Below are 25,253 nucleotides of genomic sequence, written 5' to 3'. Positions count from 1 at the left end.
GGACGCTCATGTGTTAGGCACGCCCAAGACCCGCCTTTGCTATGCCTCCAACATGCCCTCGGGAACTTTGGTCATCCCCGCGATGGAAAGCAGTTGGGGACGCACAAAATCATAAGTACATAAGTACATAAGTAGTGCCATACTGGGAAAGACCAAAGGTCCATCTAGCCCAGCATCCTGTCACCGACAGTGGCCAATCCAGGTCAAGGGCACCTGGCACGCTCCCCAAACGTAAAAACATTCCAGACAAGTTATACCTAAAAATGCGGAATTTTTCCAAGTCCATTTAATAGCGGTCTATGGACTTGTCCTTTAGGAATCTATCTAACCCCTTTTTAAACTCCGTCAAGCTAACCGCCCGTACCACGTTCTCCGGCAATGAATTCCAGAGTCTAATTACACGTTGGGTGAAGAAAAATTTTCTCCGATTCGTTTTAAATTTACCACACTGTAGCTTCAACTCATGCCCTCTAGTCCTAGTATTTTTGGATAGCGTGAACAGTCGCTTCACATCCACCCGATCCATTCCACTCATTATTTTATACACTTCTATCATATCTCCCCTCAGCCGTCTCTTCTCCAAGCTGAAAAGCCCTAGCCTTCTCAGCCTCTCTTCATAGGAAAGTCGTCCCATCCCCACTATCATTTTCGTCGCCCTTCGCTGTACCTTTTCCAATTCTACTATATCTTTTTTGAGATACGGAGACCAGTACTGAACACAATACTCCAGGTGCGGTCGCACCATGGAGCGATACAACGGCATTATAACATCCGCACACCTGGACTCCATACCCTTCCTAATAACACCCAACATTCTATTCGCTTTCCTAGCCGCAGCAGCACACTGAGCAGAAGGTTTCAGCGTATCATCGACGACGACACCCAGATCCCTTTCTTGATCCGTAACTCCTAACGCGGAACCTTGCAAGACGTAGCTATAATTCGGGTTCCTCTTACCCACATGCATCACTTTGCACTTGTCAATATTGAACTTCATCTGCCACTTGCACGCCCATTCTCCCAGTCTCGCAAGGTCCTCCTGTAATCGTTCACATTCCTCCTGCGACTTGACGACCCTGAATAATTTTGTGTCATCGGCGAATTTAATTACCTCACTAGTTATTCCCATCTCTAGGTCATTTATAAATACATTAAAAAGCAACGGACCCAGCACAGACCCCTGCGGGACCCCACTAACTACCCTCCTCCACTGAGAATACTGGCCACGCAATCCTACTCTCTGCTTCCTATCTTTCAACCAGTTCTTAATCCATAATAATACCCTACCTCCGATTCCATGACTCTGCAATTTCTTCAGGAGTCTTTCGTGCGGCACTTTGTCAAACGCCTTCTGAAAATCCAGATATACAATATCAACCGGCTCCCCATTGTCCACATGTTTGCTTACCCCCTCAAAAAAATGCATTAGATTGGTGAGGCAAGACTTCCCTTCACTAAATCCGTGCTGACTTTGTCTCATCAGTCCATGTTTTTGTATATGCTCTGCAATTTTATTCTTAATAATAGCCTCCACCATCTTGCCCGGCACCGACGTCAGACTCACCGGTCTATAATTTCCCGGATCTCCTCTGGAACCTTTCTTAAAAATCGGAGTAACATTGGCTACCCTCCAGTCTTCCGGTATTACACTCGATTTTAGGGACAGATTGCATATTTCTAACAGTAGCTCCGCAAGTTCATTTTTTAGTTCTATTAATACTCTGGGATGAATACCATCAGGTCCCGGTGATTTACTACTCTTCAGCTTGCTGAACTGACCCATTACATCCTCCAAGGTTACAGAGAATTTGTTTAGTTTCTCCGACTCCCCCGCTTCAAATATTCTTTCCGGCACCGGTGTCCCCCCCAAATCCTCAGCTTTCGATTATGCCGATTTGGGCGACCTTGGTAGAAGGGCGCCCATCTCCCGATTTGTGTCGAAAGATGGGCGTCCTTCTCTTTCGAAAATAAGCCTGATAGCCATTTAAGTTGATATTCAGACTTAAGCGGCTATGGGGAAGCACGTAAAGATAGGACAGACATTTATGTAGTCCCATTTATGAGCCAATCCTGGCCGCTTAAGTGGTGAATATCAAAACTTAAGTGGCCAAGTGCTGACTCTGCCCCCCCCCCCCCTCCCCAGAACATCCCCAAGATAGTCGGCTTTGTGTTCAGTGCTAACCATGATATTCAGTGGCAATTAGCCGGTTAAGTTTCTAGCCCAGACCAAGCAACTTAACTGGTCAGTGGCCAGCTAAATCATTTTGAATATCAGCTCCTATGTAACATAGTAAATGATGGCAGATACAGACCTGAATGGTCCATCCAGTCTGCCCAACAAGATAAACTTATTTTACATGGTATGCGATACTTTATATATATATCCGAGTTTGATTTGTCCTTGCCATTCTCAGGGCACAGACCGTAGAAGTCTGCCCAGCACTGTTCTTGTACTAAAAGTTCTGAAGATAACGTCGAAGCCCCTTAAAATTTACACTCCAGCCCATTCCTATCTATTCAGTCACGATCAAGGCACAGACCGTAGAAGTCTGCCCAGCACTGGGTTTGCTTCCTAGTTACCGGTGTTGCCACCCAATCTCCGCAAAGATTCTGTGGAACCATTCCTTCTAAACAGGATTCCTTTGTGTTTATCCCACGCATGTTTGACTTCCTAATATGTGCCCTAAAAATTGTAAGATCATTGTCAAAGGACTGAGCATTGGCAGCAGCGATTCAGAGGAGGTGCTTACTGATTTACCAGGACGGGCATTGCAGTGCCACATCTACTGAGACATGGCAGGAGCTTTCAAAAGCAAGGCCCCCTCAGCTCTAACCTTCACCTTTCTTATCTCCTAGGGTTATGCAGAACAGGAGAAAGCTTTCATTGCTACACAAGGACCCATGCTGAACACGGTGATCGACTTCTGGCAGATGGTGTGGCAGGAGCAAGCTCCCGTTATTGTCATGATCACCAAGCTGAAAGAAGGAAAAGAGGTACATATTTAGAATAGCCAGGTAACTCCATGTCATGAGGGAGAAGCTAAACCAGTCCTGGTTTTCTGCACACTGAGGGCTGGATTCTATATATGGCGCCTGAAAAATCCGCACGGGAAAAAAAATACCCCTATGCGTATTCTCTAAAGTATGCCTAAATTTGATAGAATAGGCTTAAATTTCCGTGCGGTATATAGAATTATGCAGAGTGCCTCTCCACGTGACCAAATTTGGTCATGTCCATTTAGGCCATGTTTTATTTGGCGTAAATCCCAACACCTAAATTAGGCGCAGAGTGGGTGTAGTCTGTAACAATGCACATAGATTTTAGAAATGCCCATGCCCCACCTATGGCCACGCCCCCTTTTCAACTCTGTGACTTAGAATTTAAGCGCACCATATTACAGAATACACTTTGCGAGCTGTGCGCATAAATCTCAATTAATGCCAATTGGTGCTGATAATTGCTTGTTCACATCTAACTGACAGCACTGATTAGCTAGTTAACCAATTAAGTTATGTGCATAGTTATAGAACATCCTTCGATTTCCGCATGGAAATTAAGGCACGATATATAGAATTTCGAGGTGAATCTATAGACTTGCAATGGAACACTGGAAACTACAAGTCCTTGGAAGCAGTGGGGTACCTTGGAAGTGGGTCGGTCCTTTGATCACACAATACAAAGTTATTATTTCTAATACTGGACAAGTACGGATTTTTATTTGGCCTTACATCAGGCTTCCTAAACCTGTGCCAAGGATTCCACAGGCTTTGTCAGAGAATTCTTCTTTCTTGCGTCCACACTATGAAATACCTTTCCTCTATCTCTTCAAATAGAACCTTCCCATGTTAAATTTAAGTCAGCATTGAAAAACATCTTTTTGTCCAAACCTTTGGGGCATCCTGAGCCCTGGAGCACTGGACCAAGTTGTTTACTATAGGCTAGCTGATTCTGTCCAATTAATGTAATGGAATTCTTTTTCTCTTTCCACATTTGAGGACCAGCCTAGTGGTTAGTGCAGCAGACTTTGATCCTGGGGGATTGGGGTTTGATTCCCATTGCAGCTCCTTGTGACTCTGGGCAAGTCACTTAACCCTCCATTGCCCCATGTACCAATAAGTACTTGTGTATATAATGTGTAAACCACTTTGAATGTAGTTGCAAAAACCACAGAAAAGCAGTATATCAAGTCCCTTTCTCTTTATTGTTCTTTGCCTTGATTTGCTCCCACACAAAAGGCAGTAAATTAACTTTTTGCTAAATGATAATGAATATGCATGAGAGATTTGCATGTGTTTATTTTATTTATTTTTGTTACATTTGTACCCCGTGCTTTCCTACTCATGGCAGGCTCAATGCGGCTTACATGGGGCAATGGAGGGTTAAGTGACTTGCCCAGAGTCACAAGGAGCTGCCTGTGCCTGAAGTGGGAATCGAACTCAGTTCCTCAGGACCAAAGTCCACCACCCTAACCACTAGGCCACTCCTCCACTGTTGCTACTATTTGAGATTCTACATGGAATGTTGCTATTCCACTAGCAACATTCCATGTAGAAGTCAGCCCTTGCAACATTCCATTTAGAAGTCGGCCCTTGCAGATCACCAATGTGGCCGCGCAGGCTTCTGCTTCTGTGAGTCTGACGTCCTGCACATACGTTCCTCAGGACCAAAGTCCACCACCCTAACCACTAGGCCACTCCTCCACTGTGTTAGATCAGTGCTTCTCAGCCATCTCCTGGATGCACACTTAGCCAGCCAGGGTGTCCAGTGTATGCAAATTTATCTCAAACATATTCATTGCGGTAATGCTGAAAACCCAGCTGGCTAGGTGCACCTCCAGGAGAAGGTCGAGAAGCACTGATGCAAATCTCTCATGCATATTCATTGTAGATATCATGACCAGCAGACTGGCTGTTGAGTCCTCAGGACAGAATTGGGAAACCCTGATTTATAGTCTTAGCATGCCAGAAATACACATGCAAAGCGGAAGGCCTGCCAACAAATTCTGGTCCTTGAACAGCATGTGTTTATCCATAAAAGAGAGGGCAAAAGAACCATTGGTATTACTTTAATTTACCTAGGTACTTGGTGGAGCTTTCTGCACAGTGATTATGTGAAAGCTTTATGTATCTGGAGCAAGATTATATTCTATATACCGTGTTTCCCTGAAAATAGGGCATCCCCATAAAATAAGACCTACCGAGGTTTTTGGTGCCCTTGGAAAATATAAGGCCTCCCCCGAAAGTAAGGCCTAGCAAAGTTTTTCTTTTACCGGTAAGTAGGGTCGCCCCCCCCCACCCGAGATCGCCGGGCCCCCCCTCCGTCACTCCGAAACTAACCCCCACCCGAGATGGCACTCCCACCCGAAGTCGCTGGACCCCACCCCCCTCCGTCGCTCCGAAACTAACCTGAACTTAAGCCTTCTTTCACTTTCCTTCCAGTTCGCAGCAAGCAGCAGCAGCAGGAGGGCAGGCCACTCCTTCCTTCCGTGTCCCGCCCTCGCCTGACGTAACGTAACGTCAGGCGAGGGTGGGGCACGGAAGGAAGGAGAGGCCTGCCCTGCTGCTCCTGTGAACTGGAAGGAAAGTGAAAGGAGGCTTAAGTTCAGGTTAGTTTCGGAGCGACGGAGGGGGGTGGGGTCCGGCGACTTTGGGTGGGAGCGCCATCTAGGGTGGGGGGGGGCGACCTCGGGTGGGGGGTTACCGGTAGTTGCAGGAGCGACGGAGGGAAGGTGGGCGAGCCAACCGTGTTTCCCCGAAATACTAAGACATCCCCTGGAAATAAGACCTAGCGCCTTTTTGGGCGCAAAAATTAATATAAGACAGTGTCTTATATTCGGGGAAACACGGTATTATGCCTATGATTTAAAATGATGCCATAACACACAGAACAACCACTTAGATCCAGTAGGCTGCAACTGTCCAAAAACCAACTGGGTTGGTACCAGCAGGTGGCTGAGTACTGCCCAGGAAGGTCACGAGGACCTAAGAGGCTGGATGTTTGGTAAAGAGTTAACTTATTTTTTATAGCTGTTGAGACTGATCAAAACCACAGGACCTTCCATGTTCGTGTACTCAATGATGAAGACAGCGAGACTGACTTGGAAAAACTGCAATATCATACAGACAGTCAAATTTCTATGGCTGGCAGCAGGGATGTATCCTTAGACTTGTAGACCAGAATATCCATATTGGGATATTCCAGACTAAATGGGTCAATTGGTTTATTTCTGCTTTCATTTATTATTTAACTTAAACCTACCCTTCAGACTTGTGAGGAAAACATTAAAACTCATACATAATAGGACATCTTGCAAAGTTTGGCTCTAAAACAGCTATGTCAAAATTCTAAACGCCAGGCCTCCAAAATATGATATTCTTATTCTTACGAATTGATGATTCCCTGGACAAGTTTCTGGAGGAAAAATCCATAAACCATCATTAGCCACATAGACTTTTGAAAGCCATTGCTTATCCCTGGAAAGGAACTTGAAGAAATTAATCTACATTTTTGGATCTGCTGGGCACTGTGACCCAGGCTGGCCACCACCAAAGACAGGATGCTGGGATCGATGAACTTTAGCCTGACTCAGCATGGATCCTCTTATGTTCTTACTGTGGTCTGGTGTCTTGTCTGAGTCCTGTGTCACTCCAGTTCAATGATGTTTATTTGTCTCTTGCTTTCAGAAATGTGTCCACTACTGGCCTGATGGAGAAGGGAACTATGGGCAGTTCAAAATCTATGTGCAGGACACGAGAGAGTGTGTAGAATACACTGTCAGGGATCTCACCATCCAGGTAAAGGAATCTTGAGGAGCACAAGCAGTGAAGGGACAGAAAGGGGACCAGACAGTTCCCTGTGATAAGAGACTGGTGCTTTGAGATCAGAAAGAGATATAATTCCATAGTTGTGTGTGTGTGTGTGGGGAGGGGGGAGGCTGTTAAAACCAGAGCTGGCTCAACCCCGTCCCTTATTTCGTAAAGCCATCTGATCACCTGAAGGAAGGATTGCGTGTCTGGCCACTCTTGTAGTACAAAATGCTAGAGAAAGGATGGGAAAACATAGTAACATATTATTTTCCTAGGGTATCAGTTACTTTTCCTGTCCTTGCAGAATCTCATCTCATTGTTCCTGTCGCTCTCGTTTTTACCAAAGGCTGAAGGTGAAGAGAGACAGGTGAAGCATTTCTTGTACTCCTCATGGCCTGATCACCAGACTCCAGAGTCTGCCAAGCCACTGCTGCGACTGACGGCAGAAGTGGAAGAGAGGAGGAAGGAGGCCACTAGCAAAGGGCCAGTGATTGTTCACTGTAGGTAAGTCGGTAGGCAGACTGGAGACCATTTCTATTCTTGCCTGTGTGGTCATGTAGCCCATGTTGCCTTCCAGTGGCCTGGTTTCTCAGTGTACTTTAATTGGACTTGTTCCCTTTCTTGCTTTAAAAGAAGTTTGGCACGGATACATTTCCTTCAGCCCAATCTGAGTCTGGGAAAATTTGAATTTGCTTGTATTGCAATTGTGAAAATACAGTGGTCTAGGCCATGAACTTCACGACTAGACTACTGTAATGACCTGTACATTAATATGACTACACACTGTCTGCAGCGGCTCCAATTAATTCAGAACATCCAAATGCCTTTTCATAAACAGAGCACACTATTGCGGACACAGGATAAAATCCCAGATCTCAGATTTCTCCCTATCATTTTGGTTAAAACAAAATGAAACCACATGGGACAGGAATATGCATCCTTAGAATTGAGAATAGTCACACATATGCAGGCCTGACTGGGCCATGCTGCCCTCCAGTGGCAGAAGGAAGTAAGTTTACATCAATGTTCCTGCTAAAGTGTGCACATGCACACGGGTCAGAAAGGGGGCACACATACCTAGGAACTGTGGCCACAAAGTTTTTGCTGGCTTTTTTTTTATTGCGAATAGAGGCTATACTGCACATATTGAGTCAAGGCTGAAAGCTTGCGCACAAAACGCTGGATTCTGTACATGGCATCCAAAATATAGATGTGTGAGAATAGCGCGGTTTATAGAATAGCACATAGGTCGGGGGAACACACCTAAATTTAGGCGTGGCTATTTACACCACTGAAAACCCTGGTGTAAATGCCCATGCCTAAATGTACGCGCGGTCCCCTGAATTCTATAACAACACGTATAAATTTGATTGACACCTCTGAGTCACGTACACTCCTGTGGCCATGTCCCCTTTTCAACTATGCACGTTGGAATTTACATACACTTCTTTTTAGAATACACTTAAAAAGAAGCATGCTTAAATTCCAATTATTGACAATTAGTAATGATAATTGGTTGTTCTCAGCCAATTATCATGACTAATTGGCTTGTTACTCAATTGAGTAGTGTGCGTAAATTGGCTGCGTGCACAATTTAATGCGAGCAACTCATCACACCTTATGTAGAATCCAGCCCAAAATGTTTTTTCATGAGCACATAGAGCAATAAAATTTAGAGAGAACACTGGCCCAGATATGCTAAAAATTAAGTTGTGTCCGTTTGTAATCTTCTGCAGAACCCGTCAGGATCCCCAATATTTCAGAGCCAAAAGGCAGTAAGTTCATTGCAGAGATACATTTTCCAATAAATCAGCCAGAATGCACTTACTTCTTTCTGCTACTGCAAGGCAGTATGGGAAAGCCACCACCACCACCCCCCTCCCAAATATCCTTTACTAAGCCTGGGGTAAAGCAGGCCACTGCTGTGAAAGGGAGAAAGCCAGCAAGATATATCCCAAAACCAATAGTGGCCTGCTAGAAGGAAGAACAGAAGTGTAGGAAGTAGGGAGGAGGACTGAAGGGAAGGATGGAGAAAAATGCAGGAGTGAATGGTTAGGGTGCGGTGAAAGGAAAGAGAACAGCAACATGAAACCCACCCCTTTTACCCTCATTTCCTGCTCCCCACTTCTTGGTATCCTTGATCTGGTCGAATCCAAACCAGTTCACCTATCACAATTGAAAATATGCTTTTCTCATTAGAACTATGAGAGTGAACGTCACTTCATTAAGGCTAAGTTGTGGAGGAAACCCATAGAGAAGCGCTTCCCAAAATTTGTTCTGGGATTCCCACAGTCGGGGGCTTTCAGGATATCTACAAGGAAAATGCATGAGATAGAGTTGTATATGCTGTGTGTCCAATGCCTTCACATTTAGGAGGTAATTCTCTACAGGTCACATTAAGTTAGGTGTTGGTTTGCTATACACTAAGCACAAATTCTCTAACGGCAATTACATGTGCATAAATCTGCAATGATGCACCTAACTTTAGACGTGGCTATTTTATTCTCTGTCAACTACGGTCTGTCCGTAGATACTTTGATAGTGACACCTTCCACTCTCTTATTTTGTCTCTTCTAATTTCACGGCTTGATTATTGTAATATCATCTACTTGGGTTCTTCTTGTGTAAACTTGAAAAGGCTACGATTAGTACAAAATAAAGCTGCTAAAATTATTTGCCACGCATGCAGATTCTACTACTACTACTTAACATTTCTAGAGCGCTACTAGGGTTACGCAGCGCTGTACAATTTAACAAAGAGAGACAGTCCCTGCTCAAAGAGCTTACAATCTAATAGACAATCTAATATTACAATCTAATAGACAATCTAATAGATTCGACCATGTTTCTCCCTTGTTTCAAGAACTTCATTAGTTACCTGTAGACAAACGCATCCTTTTCAAGTTACTTACACTCACTTTCAAAGCACATAGGATTGGTCTACCAGACTATTTATTTATTTATTTTATTTGTTACATTTGTATCCCACATTTTCCCACCTATTTGCAGGCTCAATGTGGCTTACATAGTAAAGGTGTTCGCCAATTCTGGTATGAACAAATACAGTAATGTTGTGGTAGAATAAGGTTCGTGTGTACAGACACATTAGGGAATCGTAGAAAGGAAGAGTTATTATATGTCCATTACGAGCTTTGGTGTATTGCAGGGTACAGGCATTTAAGTTGGGTCGGTAGGGTATGCCTTTTTGAACAGGTTAGTTTTGTTGTAGATTTCACTTGGTTCTCTAGTGTGAGGTTACGGTCGATTGTAATGCTGAGAATTTTCAGGCTGACAGATAGGGAGGGTATAATCTGGGGTGTTTATGTTTGTGGGTTTGTTCGTATTGTATTGGGATGAGAGGATGAGACTGTATGTTTTTTCTGTGTTGAGTTTTAGTGGTGATCCTTGAGGTACTCCGCATTCTGCTTTCCATGGTGGTGATATGTTTGAGCTTGATTTCACTTGATATATTCTAGTGGTTAGGAAACCCTTGATCCAACTAAGTATGTGTCCGCCAATCCCGAAGTAATCTAGGAGTCTTAGTAGTATTTTATGGTTTACCATGTCGAACGCACTGGACATGTCGAATTGGAGGAGAAGTATACTTTTGCCTGTTGCTATTTCCTGCTTGAATTTGGCTAGGAAGGTAATTAGTACTGTTTCAGTGCTATGGAAGGGGCGAAATCCTGATTGTGATTCATGTAATATTGTGAATTTGTTTATATAATCAGTAAGTTGTTTGGTTACCATGCTTTCCATCAGTTTGACCACCAGTGGGATTGATGCTACTGGGTGGTAGTTAGTGATTTCGTTTGATTTTTTTTCTTAGGATCTTTTGGTATTGGGGTGAGTAGGATGTTGCCATTTTCCTTAGGGAAGAGACCTTGTTGAAGCAGGTAGTTTAAGTGGGATGTAAAGTCAACTTTTGCTATTCCATATTCCCCTATACGACTCTTCCACTCTATTAATGATCGCCGTCTTGTTCTTCCAAATCCAAAACAAGCTCAGTTAGAATCAACTAATTGGCAATAGCTAGAATTTACCCACACAACTTGCTAAGTGTAATCTAAGTGTAACGCAGAGCACCTAAATTCTAATGCCCATAGACAAAAAGGGCAGTGGTTATAGGTGGGGAAATATTATAGAATATGCCCCTCTGCCTAAATCTACACACCGGTATTTATGTCACATTTTCTTTGGTGTAAATGGATAGTTCTAGGTGCTGGGATATCAACTAATCGTATTCTATATACCGCGCCTAAATCTAGGTGCTGCTTATAGAATACGCTTAAGCAGGAATTTGTTCCACATGGTTTTTACAGGTACCATATGTAGAATCTGGCCCAGTGTAGAGAACTAAAGGCAGTTACATGCATAACTGCAAATCAGTGCCAATTAACACCAACTAAATCCAATTAAAAGCAATTATTGGTGTTAGTGCCAGCCCACTGATACAAGCTTTACACTGGCTCCCCATCAGAGCCCGAATAATGTTCACGATATGCACCATGATATATCGAATCCTCTTTGTCACCACCCTGAAATATATGAGCGATTTAATCTTGCTACCACCAAAAAACGCGAGCATAAATGCACGAAACTACCTGACCCTCCACTTCCCAAACTGTCAGAAACTAGTATACAAATTAGTTTACTCTACTGGGTTCTCTTACATAGGCACCAAATGATGGGACTCACTTCCAAACAATCTAAGACTCGTGGCAAACTGTCTTGAATTTCGCAAACATCTCAAGGCTTTTCTCATCAGAAAATTCCTCCCTGAAGTCAAGCCTGCATAGCCTAAACTAAGAATCTTCCGAACCACACACCCGAAACACACCACACCTCCTACACAGGATCCACAACTCCAATGAATATGTTATTATCTTAAGCTTTTGTTAGCCGCATTGAACCAATTCGTTTTGGATAATTGTGGAATATAAATGGTGTTAAAATAAATAAAAATTCATGCCAATTAGCAGCTAATTATTAAATTACGTGTGCAACTTTGCGTGCTAATGGAGGAGTGGCCTAGTGGTTAGGGTGGTGGACTTTGGTCCTGGGGAACTGAGGAACTGAGTTCGATTTCCACTTCAGGCACAGGCAGCTCCTTGTGACTCTGGGCAAGTCACTTAACCCTCCATTGCCCCATGTAAGCCGCATTGAGCCTGTCATGAGTGGGAAAGCGCAGGGTACAAATGTAACAAAAATAAAATAGATACTATTGGAGATTCTACATGGAATGTTGCTACTGTTGGAGATTCTACATGGAATGTTGCTAGTGGAATAGCAACATTCCATGTAGAATCTCAAATAGTAGCAACAGTGGAGAAGTGGCCTAGTGGTTAGGGTGGTGGATTTTGGTCCTGAGGAACTGAGTTCGATTCCCACTTCAGGCACAGGCAGCTCCTTGTGACTCTGAGCAAGTCACTTAACCCTCCATTGCCCCATGCAAGCCGCATTGAGCCTGCCATGAGTGGGAAAAGCGCGGGGTACAAATGTAACAAAAATTAAAAAAAATAAAAACATTGTGAGCTTGAGGTTAAAGAATTAGGTGCCTATCTCATGCAACATTCATTGTGGACATCCTGAAAATCTGATTGGCTCTGGGATCCTCAGAAAAGGATTGGGAAGCCCTAAATAAAAGACCCCCAAGATTAGACAGTGGAGGAGACTCCAAGCAAGGTGGTTTGCTGTGATGAGGTGAAGCCCAGGGCTCTGGCCTTGTAAGAGCAAGGGGCAGATGGGCAAGGCAGTGATCGTGGGATTTTACCCCCTTTGTTATTTACAATGAACACCTCTTCCAATTTATCTATATTGGTTTTCATTCAGTGCAGGAATTGGTCGGACAGGTTGCTTCATTGCTACTAGTATCGGATGCCAAGAGCTGAAGACGAAAGGCCAGGTGGACATAATGGGCGTAGTATGCAAATTACGTTTAGACAGGTAGGTGCTTCTGAGGTGAAGGTCATCAAAAATGCTGACTGAACATAAGCACCGCCATACTGGGAAAAGACCAATGGTCCATCAAGCCCAGCATCCTGTCTCCGACAGTGGCCAATCCAGGCTTCAAGAACCCGGCAACCCCCCCCCCCCCCCCAAAAAAAAAAAAAAAAATATTTAATAATGTTCAATGGACTTTTCCCTCAGGAATCTGTTCAAACCCCCCTTAAACTCTGTAAGGCCATCTGCTGTCACTACATTTCCCGGCAACGAGTTCCAGAGTCCAACAAGTTTCTTCTACCAGGGGAAAGAATTCCAAGACATGGAATCTGTTAAAGACACTTCATTTATCACAGTGTTAGGATTCTGCCGGGTACTGTTGGAAGCAGGATACTGGGCTAGATGGACCATTGGTCTGACCCAGTATGGCTATTCTTATGTAGGAAAACAATGAAATTGTGTGGGCCCAAAATTCAGAAAATGCTGAGCTCCTAAATCTATGCTCCTAAGTTAGCCTCCTAAATTTGTGCACTATTTTCAGCCAAATTTAGGAGCATAACGTTTCAGCTGAAAGTTCATCTCCATTTACAGACAGACAGGAAGGAACAAGCATGTGTACGTGTCAGAGTTGAAACAGGAAGTAAAAGCACATACCCACCACACCTGTTCTTCTGCACCTAAATATGAGCCGTGGAAAAATTCCTTGTGCTAGTCATATTTTTGAGGCTCATATCGAGGCACTGAAGAAAAAGCGCTGATGTATACCGACACTTCTGTTTTTGTCTGGGCATGCGCATAACAGCTACGCTTACCACAAAACCTTTGTGCACGTCGCGCACGTTCCTTCCTCCACTTCCTGCTTAATAGCAGAATTTAACTGCACATAAAATTTTTATATCATTTGCTTCACTGAACTAGTTTTTTGTGTTACTGTTGCGCTGTGTGCCCATCTGCGCGTGGCTTCAGCGTGTGGCTTTGAGCATTTTCCTCTGACTGGGCCAAAGTGTGTTGTGAGGGATATAAAAAGGGGAAAATTCCTACGTGGCTGCAAAGGAAGGGTCATGACACCAGATCTCAGGCCTGGTTCCATCTGCGCTGAAAGTTAAAAATAAGAAACAGGTAGATATTCAGCCACCATGGTTGGTGATTTCTTTTAAATGCCAGCCACAGCAGCCAAAAAAATTCCAGATATTCCTTGTCGATATCTGGATAGTGCCCAAAGATAGCAGGGGCGAACTGACCATTAGGACAATAGGGCAGTGCCCGGAGGCCCACAGCAGTAGGGGGTTTACTCTCTCCTAGCTTTCATCTAGTTTCATCATTTTTGATAGGTATTAGGGGCCCGTGGCTCTTGGTACCCAGGGCCCAGATCGCTGTCAGCCTGCCCCTACAAGATAGAGCAGTGACCCAGTGGCGAACCTAGCCAGCATGACACCCGGGGCGGATCGCCGATGCGCCCCCCCCCCCAGCGAAATGACACCCCCCCCCGGGTGCACGCCGCTGGGGGGGGTGCCGCGGCGCGCGCCTGTCAGCTGAGTTCGCTAACTTCGCTGCAGCTCCCTCTGCCCCGGCCGGAACAGGAAGTAACCTGTTCCGGGGCAGAGGGAGCTGCAGCGAAGTTAGCGAACTCAGCTGACAGGCGCGCGCCGCAGCACCCCCCAGCGGCGTGCACCCGTGGTGGACCGCCCCCCCCCCTTGGTACGCCATTGCAGTGACCTTATCTAGATAGAGGCAATATTAACCTGCTATTAGAACAGCTAACCAGATAAAGTCAGGTCCTAATTTTGTCTGGATAGGCATCCGGTTACCCAGTGTTGGGTAAAATCATTTTGACAAAGATTTCAAATCAAAATCAAAATCACTAAGTGCAAAAAAATTTCAAATCGAAATCAGTCAACAAATTGTGGTCAAGAAAAACTAATGCAAAAATAGAAAACAAAGAGGGAGAGACAGTAAAATAAGGAAACAGAGAAAGAGGCAGGAGGAAAGGAGACAAAGAAAATAAATTCTGGAATCGAATTCAAAGCGATTTAACCAGCCAGAAGCGACTCCTGGCATCACTTAGGGGCCCTGTTATCAAGCTGCGGTAAAAAGGACCCTGTGGTAGCTGCGGCGGCCATTTTTGCCGTGCGCCAGGGCCCTTTTTACCGCAGCGGGTAAAACAGACTGAAAATCGGCATGGCCATGCGGTAAAATTGCATTTACCACATGGCCATCAGGAGGAGCCCTTACTGCCACCCACTGAGGTGACGATAAGGGCTCCCACGGTAGCCCAGCGGTAACCTGGCAATGCGCGGCGCTGCCCGATTACCACCGGGTTAGCGCTGCACTAATAATTACAGAAAAAATTTCCGTAGCGCCAGAAATGGCGTGTGAATGAGACGGAACTATCGCCGGCGGTCACGTTGGGCCGGCGGTAGTTCTGGGTTTCTGCACATCAACCCTTTAGTAAAAAGGGCCCCTAAACCAGTTAGTGCTGCTGTATATCATGACAGACTCCTGAACTCAAAGTTGGCTATTTTGCGGGTGGTCCGTGGGCAGAGTCGGCACTTATGCAGTTAAGTTGCTGATATTCATCGCTTAACTACTTAAGTTCAGCAGTCAAATCGGATCACAAAAATCTCAGGCCTGTCTTTGTGCGGTGTGGTTAAGTGCCAAATATCACACTTAATCACATAAGAGACAGTCGGCCGCGTGAACCTGAATATTCAATGCCAGTGCCCGGACGTGACTCAGCATTGAATACCCAGGAATATCACCAGCGGAGACTTAAAAAATGCTCATCGCCACCTGAATATTGACCCCCCCCCCCCCCCTCTGATATTTGTACAAGACTATGAATCCCAGACTACAGTGGGCTCCACATGGAAAATCTGGACTGGATCACACTATAGCAGCTCTTAATAAATGTAGTGAGTTACATGGATGCTGCCTTACAAATGTACTTTTCCTCTTTCAGAGGTGGGATGATCCAGACAAGTGAGCAGTACCAATTCATACATCACACGCTCTCCCTCTACAGCTCCGAGCTTTCCGTGCAGGGGATCCTGTAATGGCCTCCTCCATCATGGCTGCCCTTTATGGATCTTCATCTAATCAGGCATCAGCAGTCGTGGAATCTCTATCAGCTGGATCCACTATCCAGCTACTGCCCCATCTATACACTGAGTGACCATAAAGACTCATTCTCAGTGGTTCTCTTCGGTCTGCAACTGGCTATGACTTAGTAGACCCACAAGGGGCAGTATTTGCTGAGAACAGTGCAGTGCATTGTGGGCAGAATGTAAGACATACATGAGTAGACAATACAGCCAACTGTCTAAGGCACCAAATTTTAGGGTGTCAGATATATGGGCCAAAGAGAAATGTGCTCCATTTGCTTTACGACCATCTACCTGCATCTGCACCCTTCTCCAGGAGGGAGAAGAATGGAAGCCCCACTCTCCAGTGGCCCGGCCCTGACTTGCGCTGCCTTGATCTTCTGCCTTCATTTTAAGAGGAGAGAAAGGAAATAAATTCCTTGCCACTAAAAAGTTGAATGTAAAATGCTGCATGCAAACATCTTTCAAACGTACAACCAACAATGACAGCTGAGTGAATCACACAGTCGTCCACTTCTGGTGCAGTGGAGCCTAGAATTGTTGTTATCTAAACATTTTTTCCAATGGCCATAAGAGTCAGTAGGACACACAGATATCATTTTTCACTGTGGTTTTCTAATCTTATGCTATTACAAGCTGCTCAAGGGTGCTTATCATATACAGTGAAAGAGTCCTCCAAAGTCTCTGTGGGAGAGCATTTGAGAGTATCCAGAAATTTTAAAATGCACTACCATGCTTCTATACGGCACTGGGTCATCTGAACCTGCTGAGCCAGTCTTCATTTCACCCCATGGCATTTATGGACATAAGTTCTATTCAGGGGCGGCCCATGACAATCTACCGCCTGAGGCAGAAAATGAGCTGCTGCCCCCACTTCTCCACCATCACCTCCCCGCCCTTCCCTCCCCAACCCCCTTCCCTGAAATCACCTTTTCTATTGTTTTCTTGTTTTCAAAAGAAGGAGACGGCAGTGATTCCCATAGGCTGCCCTGCCACCGGGCCCAGCTCCTTCTCTGTACTGCGGGGGCCCGCATCTCTGATGTAATTTCCTGTTTCCTTGGAGGCGGGCCACCCGCAGTAGAGAGAAGGGGCTGAGACTGGCGGCAGCCTATGGGAGTCGCTGCTGCCGCCTTCTTTTAAGAAACAAGAAAAAAAAAGGTAATTTCAGGGGAGGGGTTGGTGAGGGAAGGGCTGGGGGGCGATGCCGTCTCACAAGAGTGCCGCCTGAAGCCCCCGCCTCAGGTGGTCTAATGGTAGAACCACACGACTGCCGGCCAGTCCAAACAACATGGAGCCCAGCTGGGAACCAATGCCTTTAGCTCTTTTCAGTCAGTCTCGGTATCCCATAATGTTTCTTGTGATCAAGTGGGAGTACATCTAGAAGCTGAAAAGCGGTAAGTGTGGAAACAGAGTGCCTTAATGCCCTGAACCCTATAAAGATCTGCTGATTTAGGAAAGCTCTGGGACTTCCTTTCTTGAAAGATGATGGCCATGCTGTAAATTCTTCACTAAAACACGCTAATCACCGCGTGGTCACAAATGGTTTCACAGAGGATATAAACTTCTGTAATTTCGAGGGGGTCCTTATTCTGCATCAGAAAAGATCACTTGCTCCAGTGTTTGCCTTTACAGCGTAAGCTGCATTTACCCACCTTTTTGCCTGCTTCTAAAACAAACCGTTTGCCTCCATGAGCAGGGTGTTGCATTTAAAATAATGTTTTAAAAATAATGCTGAATTCTTCAAAATTAAAAGCAGTTTGGATGCAGAAATATATGCCTATGACTTTATCCTTCATGGTCTTTTTACCTTAAGTCCAGTGGCGTTCCTACGGGGGTTGACACCCGGGGTGGATCGCCGATGCACCCCGCCCCCCCCCGGAACAGCGCGACGCCCCCCCCCCCGGCGAAAAAAACCACGATCCCCCGGCGAAACCCCCCCCCTTGAGTGCACGCCGTTGGGGGGGTGCCGCGCGCCTGCCGGCTCTTCGTTTTCATGCTCCCTCTGCCCCGGAACAGGAAGTAACCTGTTCCGGGGCAGAGGGAGCATGAAAACAAAGAGCAGACAGGCGCGCGGCACCCCCCCGGCGGCGTGCACCCGGGGCGGACCGCCCCCCCCCCCCCCTTGGTACGCCACTGCTTAAATCATTAACAACTTTGCCCTTTCCCAGGAAGAACCATAACAGACCCAAATAATTTTCAGACATAAAATGACAGGGGAAAAAACCCCCCAAATTTCAGGGTTTTTCCTGTGTCATCAATAGTGCGCGCTCTTCCGAAATGAAAAAAAAATGTTTTAAAAACCCCGAACAAAACGAAAATTCCTATAAATGGCATGGGATAAAGAAATGGAAATTTCTGAGCTGCACACCTCTATGGATTACATAGACACGACTGTGTAACTGTCTCTGGTTGATGGTTTTACTCCCAGAGTAAAGCGGAAAAATACAGATCATTTTGCCTGCAAGCGTCTACAACCCAAAATCAATTCAAAAGTGCACTGGACAAATCTTCCCAGGAAAAAAAGATATGGGTGGGTGGGATGAAACAGCAACACACTAAGGAAAAAGGCAAATCCAGTGATTCTGAGCCAGTCGCCAGATTTGGGATGGGTAGGGAAGCCATTTTATTTAGTCCTGCAGAACTGCCTAGAAAGGCACACAAGCACTTTTTTAAAAATCTTTCTCTGGATTATACCATAGGTGGAGCTTATGTGGAATCAGAGGAAGGCAGGGGTGTACATGGAAAATTGTATGTTTTGTGGTTTGTTTTATTCAGGGCTTTTTTTGAGGGGGTACTTGGAGGTACTGAGTACCGGCACCTTTTCCATTGTCTGCTAAAATTGACCCATAATCCCCAAGTTTTAATGAAAGAGTTCAGTCTCTACACACCAATTCTGCCTTGTCATAGATTCTGTGACTGGTTGCAGGGGGCCTGGTTATTGTTGGGTGGGTCCCTCAGTGATCACCCTACTCCTGAAGGGTAGCCTAGCATTTGAGTACTGGCACCTTTTTTGCTAGAAAAAATACACTGGTTTTATTTCATTTTTTAAATTTTTCTGTAGTTTTCTTTCTAGCACACACTAAGAACATTTTGAGGGGTAGCCATGTTAGTTTGATTAGCTAAATGTTTTCAGTGCTCAATTTGGCTCATACTAAATTGTTTTAGGAAATTCTAAAATGGAAAATCTTACCATAAGAATGTTGTTGTTGTTTTTTTTTTTTTTTTTTTGGGGGGGGGGACCCTGTTCTTTTGCTTTTAAATGATAAAAGGGATGGAACGACTTCCCTATGAGGAAAGGCTAAGAAGGCTAGGGCTCTTCAGCTTGGAGAAAAGGCGGCTGAGGGGTGATTTGATAGAAGTCTACAAGATAATGAGCGGAGTAGAGCGGACAGATGTGAAGCGTTTGTTTACACTTTCAAAAAACTAATAGAACCAGGGGACACAAGATGAAGCTAGAATATGGTAGATTTAAAACAAACAGGAGAAAGTTTTTCTTTACTCAGAGGGAGATGCATCAATCAAACGTTAAAAAATAAAAAACGTAAAAGTGCTTAACGATTTTTAAAAAACGAAGAATGCAGTACAAAAATGCTCCAGAAATGTTCGGATCGGTATTGCAAAGTAGGATTCATCACAGAATCGTTAAACCCGTCGTTAATCAGCGCCAAAAGCATGCGCAGAGCAGCTGAGCGTTATGCTGGCTGCTCTGCGCATGCCACAAAGATGTCTAATGTCAAAACAAAAAAAAACCCCACAAACACGTGTGTTTCGGGAGGGGGCAAAGGCGCTCGTCATGAGCATCCTGTATGGACGGCTTTCCCCCTCCACCGCTGCTCCCCGCTTCCCCCCCACCCCACCCCCCGCACGAAAAATCTCCAATTTTAGCAGCCCCGGGCCGGCCCTCCTCCCTGTGTAATCTCCCACACTTGCTCCGCCTCCCGCCATGCTCCGGTCCCGTGCCCTGCCCCCGCCGCCCCCCCTTAGGTCGTCGCCACCGCTCCCCCCCTCCAATGACCCTCCCTTTGCCTTACTGGCCCGTGCAGCGCCTCTCACCTCTGCTGCACGGGCAATAACAGCTGATCGGCGATTCAGCAGGCCTCCTCAGATGTCCCTTCTTTCTTCCTGGGCCCGCCCTCCTCTGACGTAGGTAAACTATTAAAATTAGCACATGGCTATTTACTGCCTGAGCCCTGTCACCTGTTTACTTGATGGTAAGGGCTCGCATGCTACTTGCGCAGTCATCAGGCAGCACGCAGCAATGTGGCTGTATGGCCGATTACCGCCGGGAATGCCCTGTGGTAGAAAATAAGAAATTATTTTCTACCACAGGAAACAGCGTGCACCAGAATTACCACCGAAGCCCGCGCAGTACTGCCAATTTGGCATTGACTACCCGCGCGATAGACCTACTGTGGCTTAGCAAAAGGGACCCCTAGTGAGCAATTCAAAAAGGGGCATGGCCAGGGAAGGGGCAAGGGCATTCCAAAAAGTTGTGCATGATTTTATAGAATAGCTCCGTTTGAGTGCCTCAAGTTCCATAAGTTCAGTGCTCAGCCCGAAGCGCCCTTTATAGAATAGCGCTTAGAGACGATTTTCTCTGATGCTGATTTTCAAGTAAAGCAAACACACTGGCGTGATGCAGATAGCTTCTGCTAGTCAATTCGGTTTTATTCCAATCAGAACAAGAACCAACACAGCCGTGTTTCAGCAACAGTAATGCCTGCGTCAGGGGGTCGTCAAAGCTCTTAGAAATTATTGCTGGAATGTGAGTCAAAACCCACTGAACATAGGTATTCAAAGAGGCAATCTCTGACAATAGTGATCTCCAAGAACACCACACCAAATTCAAGCATTGCATTGCAGCAGTGTCGGGTCTTGTGCTTGAGTTGCGCTATGCTGGTCGGAATAAAACCTACTTGATTTGCAGAAGCTATGTGCATCTCTTCACTGTTTGCTTCCTTTTTATTATTATTTGTAGCATTTGTATCCCACATTTTCCCACCAATTTGCCTTCTTTGTGAGGTGTTTGGTCCTTTTTTTATCGAGTTGCTGATATATACACTATACACGATCTACACAAAACCGAACTCTTATCACATGGCGGATTAACCGCTTTGATATTAATGATCAAGCAATACCACTTTAAACCTTATGTTGAATAGGGTCTCTCTATAGTCGATGACCTAATGTTTGTTACAATCCAATTTATTACTCAGGAACCTTCATGCATTATCATAATTTATTCTTCTTTACCATGTATGCATGCACATGGTGTATATATAAACCATGATCTGTTCCATGTATGTTACCATGTATGTATGCACCTTAACGCAATACCATTTATAATTCTGTTACCCAGAAATGGCAACCGCCATTACGGCAAATGTAAGCCACATTGAGCCTGCAAATTGGTGGGAAAATGTGGGATACAAATGCTACAAGTAAATAAAGAAATAAAGAAATATTTGAGTGAGTGCCATTTATAGAATTCATCCCATAGTGCACACAGTGCTTGCTCCAGTCTTCTGAGTCCTTCTAGCCTTTGCAGTATCCCCAGGTGGAGTGAGGGGGGAAGCCGAAACACTGAAAGGGACTCACACTGAGTTCTAGGAGCAGCCACTGCAGTAAATGCACTTCTCTTCAGGAGCCAAGGTAAATAACTGAGCACACACTTGACTTTAATCCTGGTCACTTGTATCTTTGCTTCCTTCTTACTTTTTTTTTTTTCAGACTGGGGGGCTTTCCTAGGTCTTCATTTTTGTTCATATGGGTGGGCAAATTTTGTACGCACAGGGAGATTAAATAAGCTATTTGGTCTCTATCTGCTGTCATTTTGTTTCCATATGACTGGCTTCTCCATGTCCGTACTGCCTGCTCTATGGAGGTTGATGTGTCAACACTTGGGCTTGAAAGGTTTGGGAAACACTGCTCTACAGAAAGGGCAATTTGTAGCAATGAAAGGCATGAACAGTCCCCACATAGAATCTGCTGTAGCAAACAGGATACGCAACAGAGTTGCAAAGTTGTAATAGTAGATGAGAGACTTTCCCCTGTCCTTGTATTCTGTTACGTACATCCTTCTCCCACAATATGTGGGATGACACAGAGGCAAGTCTAATACAACCCCTTATTCAGCAATTCCCCGTGCCATCTAACATGTGAGTTGATAGAGGTGCTTTAGCTTTTTCTGGGTCACTAAGCTGATCCAGGTCCTTCTTTCAAGGTGCAATTACAGCTGCCAAGTGACCCACTTCCAGCTTACATCCCAGTGCATTATGGTATATGCAGTCCCTACTTCTGCCATTTGAAATTAGCACAGCAGATGCCGGACCATGTCAGAATGGAGCTTTTTTGAATCTGGGGGATGGCCTAAAACCATCCTCCTTAAACTGAATCACCTGGCATCTCTGCTCAGCATCAATAATCCCAGGATGACTTGGATAGGGTGGGGCATCACTATCCAAACAGAGACAGTAGAATGGGCTGGGCCACTGGGGTCATGGAGCGAACAATATGTTTGTCCAACACAGCATCAGCAACAAGCAAGCTTGGATGCGTGGCAGAGATTGGTTTACCGGTATTTGGCTCCTTCTGCCACAAAAGTGTTCCAGGATCCATAAATGAAATGACCTCAGTCTTTGGATTCCAACTCAATCAACCTACTGGAGCTTTGCTAGATGCAGGTTAAGCCAATAGCTCCAGGTCATAAGGAATAGGCTGAGCCATTCCTGGTCTTATCCTTGATTCATCTATGGAGGGTTTGCTGTTCTTAGAGCAGGGGTGGGCAACAACCCAGTCAGGTTTTCAAGATTTCTGCAATGAATATTGGCACCTCCTATTGCAATATGCATGAGATTAATTTGCATGAACTCGCAGAAACAGGAAGTGATGAGGGCTGGACACAGAGAGGGAAGGCCCGAAGGGGGGCGATCTGCTGCTTTCACAGAGAGGTGAGGCGTTGCCGATTTGAATGCAGGGGGCCCAGTCATGGTGGCAGACGGAGGGGGGCTATCGACGGAGCAAGGGCGGGCAGGTGAGACCGGGGACTGCAGCGCAGGCGGCCTGGGAGCAGGAGAGGGAGGCGACAGTGGTAGGGATGGGGGGGGGGGGGGGGCGGCGGCCTTGCCCCGGGTCTGGTTCAGTCTCTCAGAAGCCCTGGCTGTGGTCCTTGAGGACTGTTATTGCCCACCCCTGTCTTAGATAATCTGGAACTGTAAGTCCTTAGACAAAATGGGATAAAGCCACGAGTTGAGTTCCTTATGACAAGGAGTCATCTGGTCAGCTTGTTTTACTGGCATGACTTGCAGCAGTTCTCACCCCAATCGTCAGGACCCACCCAGCCAGCCGGGCTCTCAGGATATCTGCAATAAGTATGCATGAGATAGATTTGCATACAATGGAGACGGTGCATGCAAATGTATCTCATGCATATTCATTCTGGATATCTTGAAAACTTGAATGTCGAGGACTGGGTTGAGAACCCCTGTGCTAGAGGAAGAGCAAATCGTGTAACAAATGTTAGATCCCCAGTTCACCCCTCCCCTAGTCTTTAGCATACAAAAATAAGGAACCTGCTGCTTAAAAAAACGGAACCAGAACGTTGGCCTAAGCTATGGGCAGGAAAGAAATTGCTTCCCACAAACAGCAATATATTAGCTCATCATCAACCTCGGCAACCGAGAACCGTCTCTGGGCTCTCTAGCCCAGTTCTGTCACCTGTAGTCACAAAGGGGTCAATTCTATAAAGTGTGCCAAAATTAAAGCATCAAAATAAAGCAAGCTGAACGTGAAATCTATAGTGGATTCTGGGTGCCCAGATTCTGTTATAGAATAGAATCATAAGTCGGCATCTATATGCTAACTTTTAGATGCCGACTTTCACTGTGTCAATAGCAGGCATAAATGCGTGTCCTTAAATATAGCACTTTAGCGTGTAAAATGCAAGCATTGTATAACCTACATGCATAAAGGTTTGACATGCCCATGCTCAGCCCACATACCCCCCCATTCACGCCCCTAGTATTTACATGCTATGCAACTTATGCGTTCATATTCTAGAATACTGCTGAATGCGCTTCTAGTACTTATGTGCATGAATGTTATATTCACACATGTATAATCTTACTGCACAAATGGCACTTACATTTAGGCATGAAGGTTATACAGTTAGAGGGAAAGGAGACAATTCTATAACTAGGCTTCTATTTAAGTGCCCAAGGCTGCATAGCAGGGGCAGACTGACCATACAGGCAACCGGGCAGTGCCCGAGGGCCCAGGGCTGTGGGGAGCCCAATGCTTCCCTCCCACGTGCCCGATGTGCGACGTCCTTCTGTCTGCTCTGGAATTGGGACTGGGATGCCCCCATCTTCTCCCCTTCATGTGCTCCCATCCCCAAACCTCCCCTCCCCTCCCCTCGTAGGGGGGTGCATATGCAGCTAAATCGGCCATCTGCTGCTGATTCCCGAACTTCCCTCTGCCACGGTCCACCCCTGTCTGACATCACTTCCTTCTTCCACAAACGCAGTCCGCAGCAGAGGGAAGTTCCAGTATCAGTGGCAGATGGCTGATTTAGCTGCAGGACTAAAGGAAAAGGTCAATGGCAGGGGGAGAGGGAGGCAGCAGGACCGGGTTGGAGCAGCAGTAGGACCAGGGAAGGTTGGCAGCAGGACCAGAGGGGCCCAATGATCCTCACTGCCCAGAGGACCAGACCACTCAGCCCACCCCTGTTGCATGGTAAGAGCCTATTCTAAACGGAGCATAGGCGCCTAGGTTCTGTGATAGAGCACTAGAATAACCCAGTAATGGCATGCCTAATATATGGGTACATGCACTTACATCAGCCATAGAGTTGGCCTAAATACTACTACTACTTAGCATTTTTATAGCGCTGCCAGGGTTACGCAGCGCTGTACAAGTTTAAACATGGGGAAGGACAGTCCCTGCTCAAGAGAGCTTACAATCTAAAGGTTACAAACTATGTAGTCAGTGTAGGTATCATGAATGGGGAAGGTGGTTAGGCGCCAAAAGCAAGGGAGAAGAGATGAGCTTTGAGTAAGGACTTGAAAATGGGCAGGGACGCCGCATGGCGTATGGGCTCGGGAAGTCTGTTCCAGGCATAAGGTGATGCGAGGCAGAAGGGGCGGAGTCTGGAGTTAGCGGTGGTGGAGAAGGGTACAGATAAATGTAGCAGGGACGCATCTAACTTACAGTATTCTGTAAGTTGGGTATGCAAGTGGAAGTCCCATGTCCCACGTGTACACTCCTTGCAAAAATGTACTATGCAAGATAGAGGTGTTTCCAGAATAGTGCTTAGGTGACATGTTAACAGATACTTTCTTTCTTTCTTAAAAGCTATATACCCTATCCTTGGCATTTAACAAAATAGCAGTCAAAATGGCGCCC

The 25,253-nt window shown here is 45.6% G+C and overlaps 1 protein-coding gene across 2 annotated transcripts in view; it reads left to right on the top strand.

The window, feature by feature from the left end:
* Positions 1-17,601, top strand: part of PTPN7 (protein tyrosine phosphatase non-receptor type 7) — a 63,511-nt gene extending 45,910 nt beyond the window's left edge. The window contains exons 7-11 of one of the 2 annotated variants that reach the window (XM_030221875.1): positions 2,857-2,994; positions 6,685-6,795; positions 7,154-7,311; positions 12,640-12,753; positions 15,710-17,601. In XM_030221875.1, the coding sequence (XP_030077735.1) occupies positions 2,857-2,994; positions 6,685-6,795; positions 7,154-7,311; positions 12,640-12,753; positions 15,710-15,803 (615 nt within the window). In that variant the 3' untranslated portion in view covers positions 15,804-17,601. Of the gene's footprint in view, positions 1-2,856; positions 2,995-6,684; positions 6,796-7,111; positions 7,312-12,639; positions 12,754-15,709 lie in introns of both variants that reach the window. The other variant, XM_030221874.1, reaches the window with a different exon arrangement.
* Positions 17,602-25,253: the final 7,652 nt, after the last annotated feature.

The sequence above is a fragment of the Microcaecilia unicolor genome, chromosome 12 (assembly GCF_901765095.1).
Source record: "Microcaecilia unicolor chromosome 12, aMicUni1.1, whole genome shotgun sequence".
NCBI classification, from domain to species: domain Eukaryota; kingdom Metazoa; phylum Chordata; class Amphibia; order Gymnophiona; family Siphonopidae; genus Microcaecilia; species Microcaecilia unicolor.
Note: the sequence above shows the minus strand (reverse complement) of the source record. Positions and strands in the feature narration are given on the sequence as shown.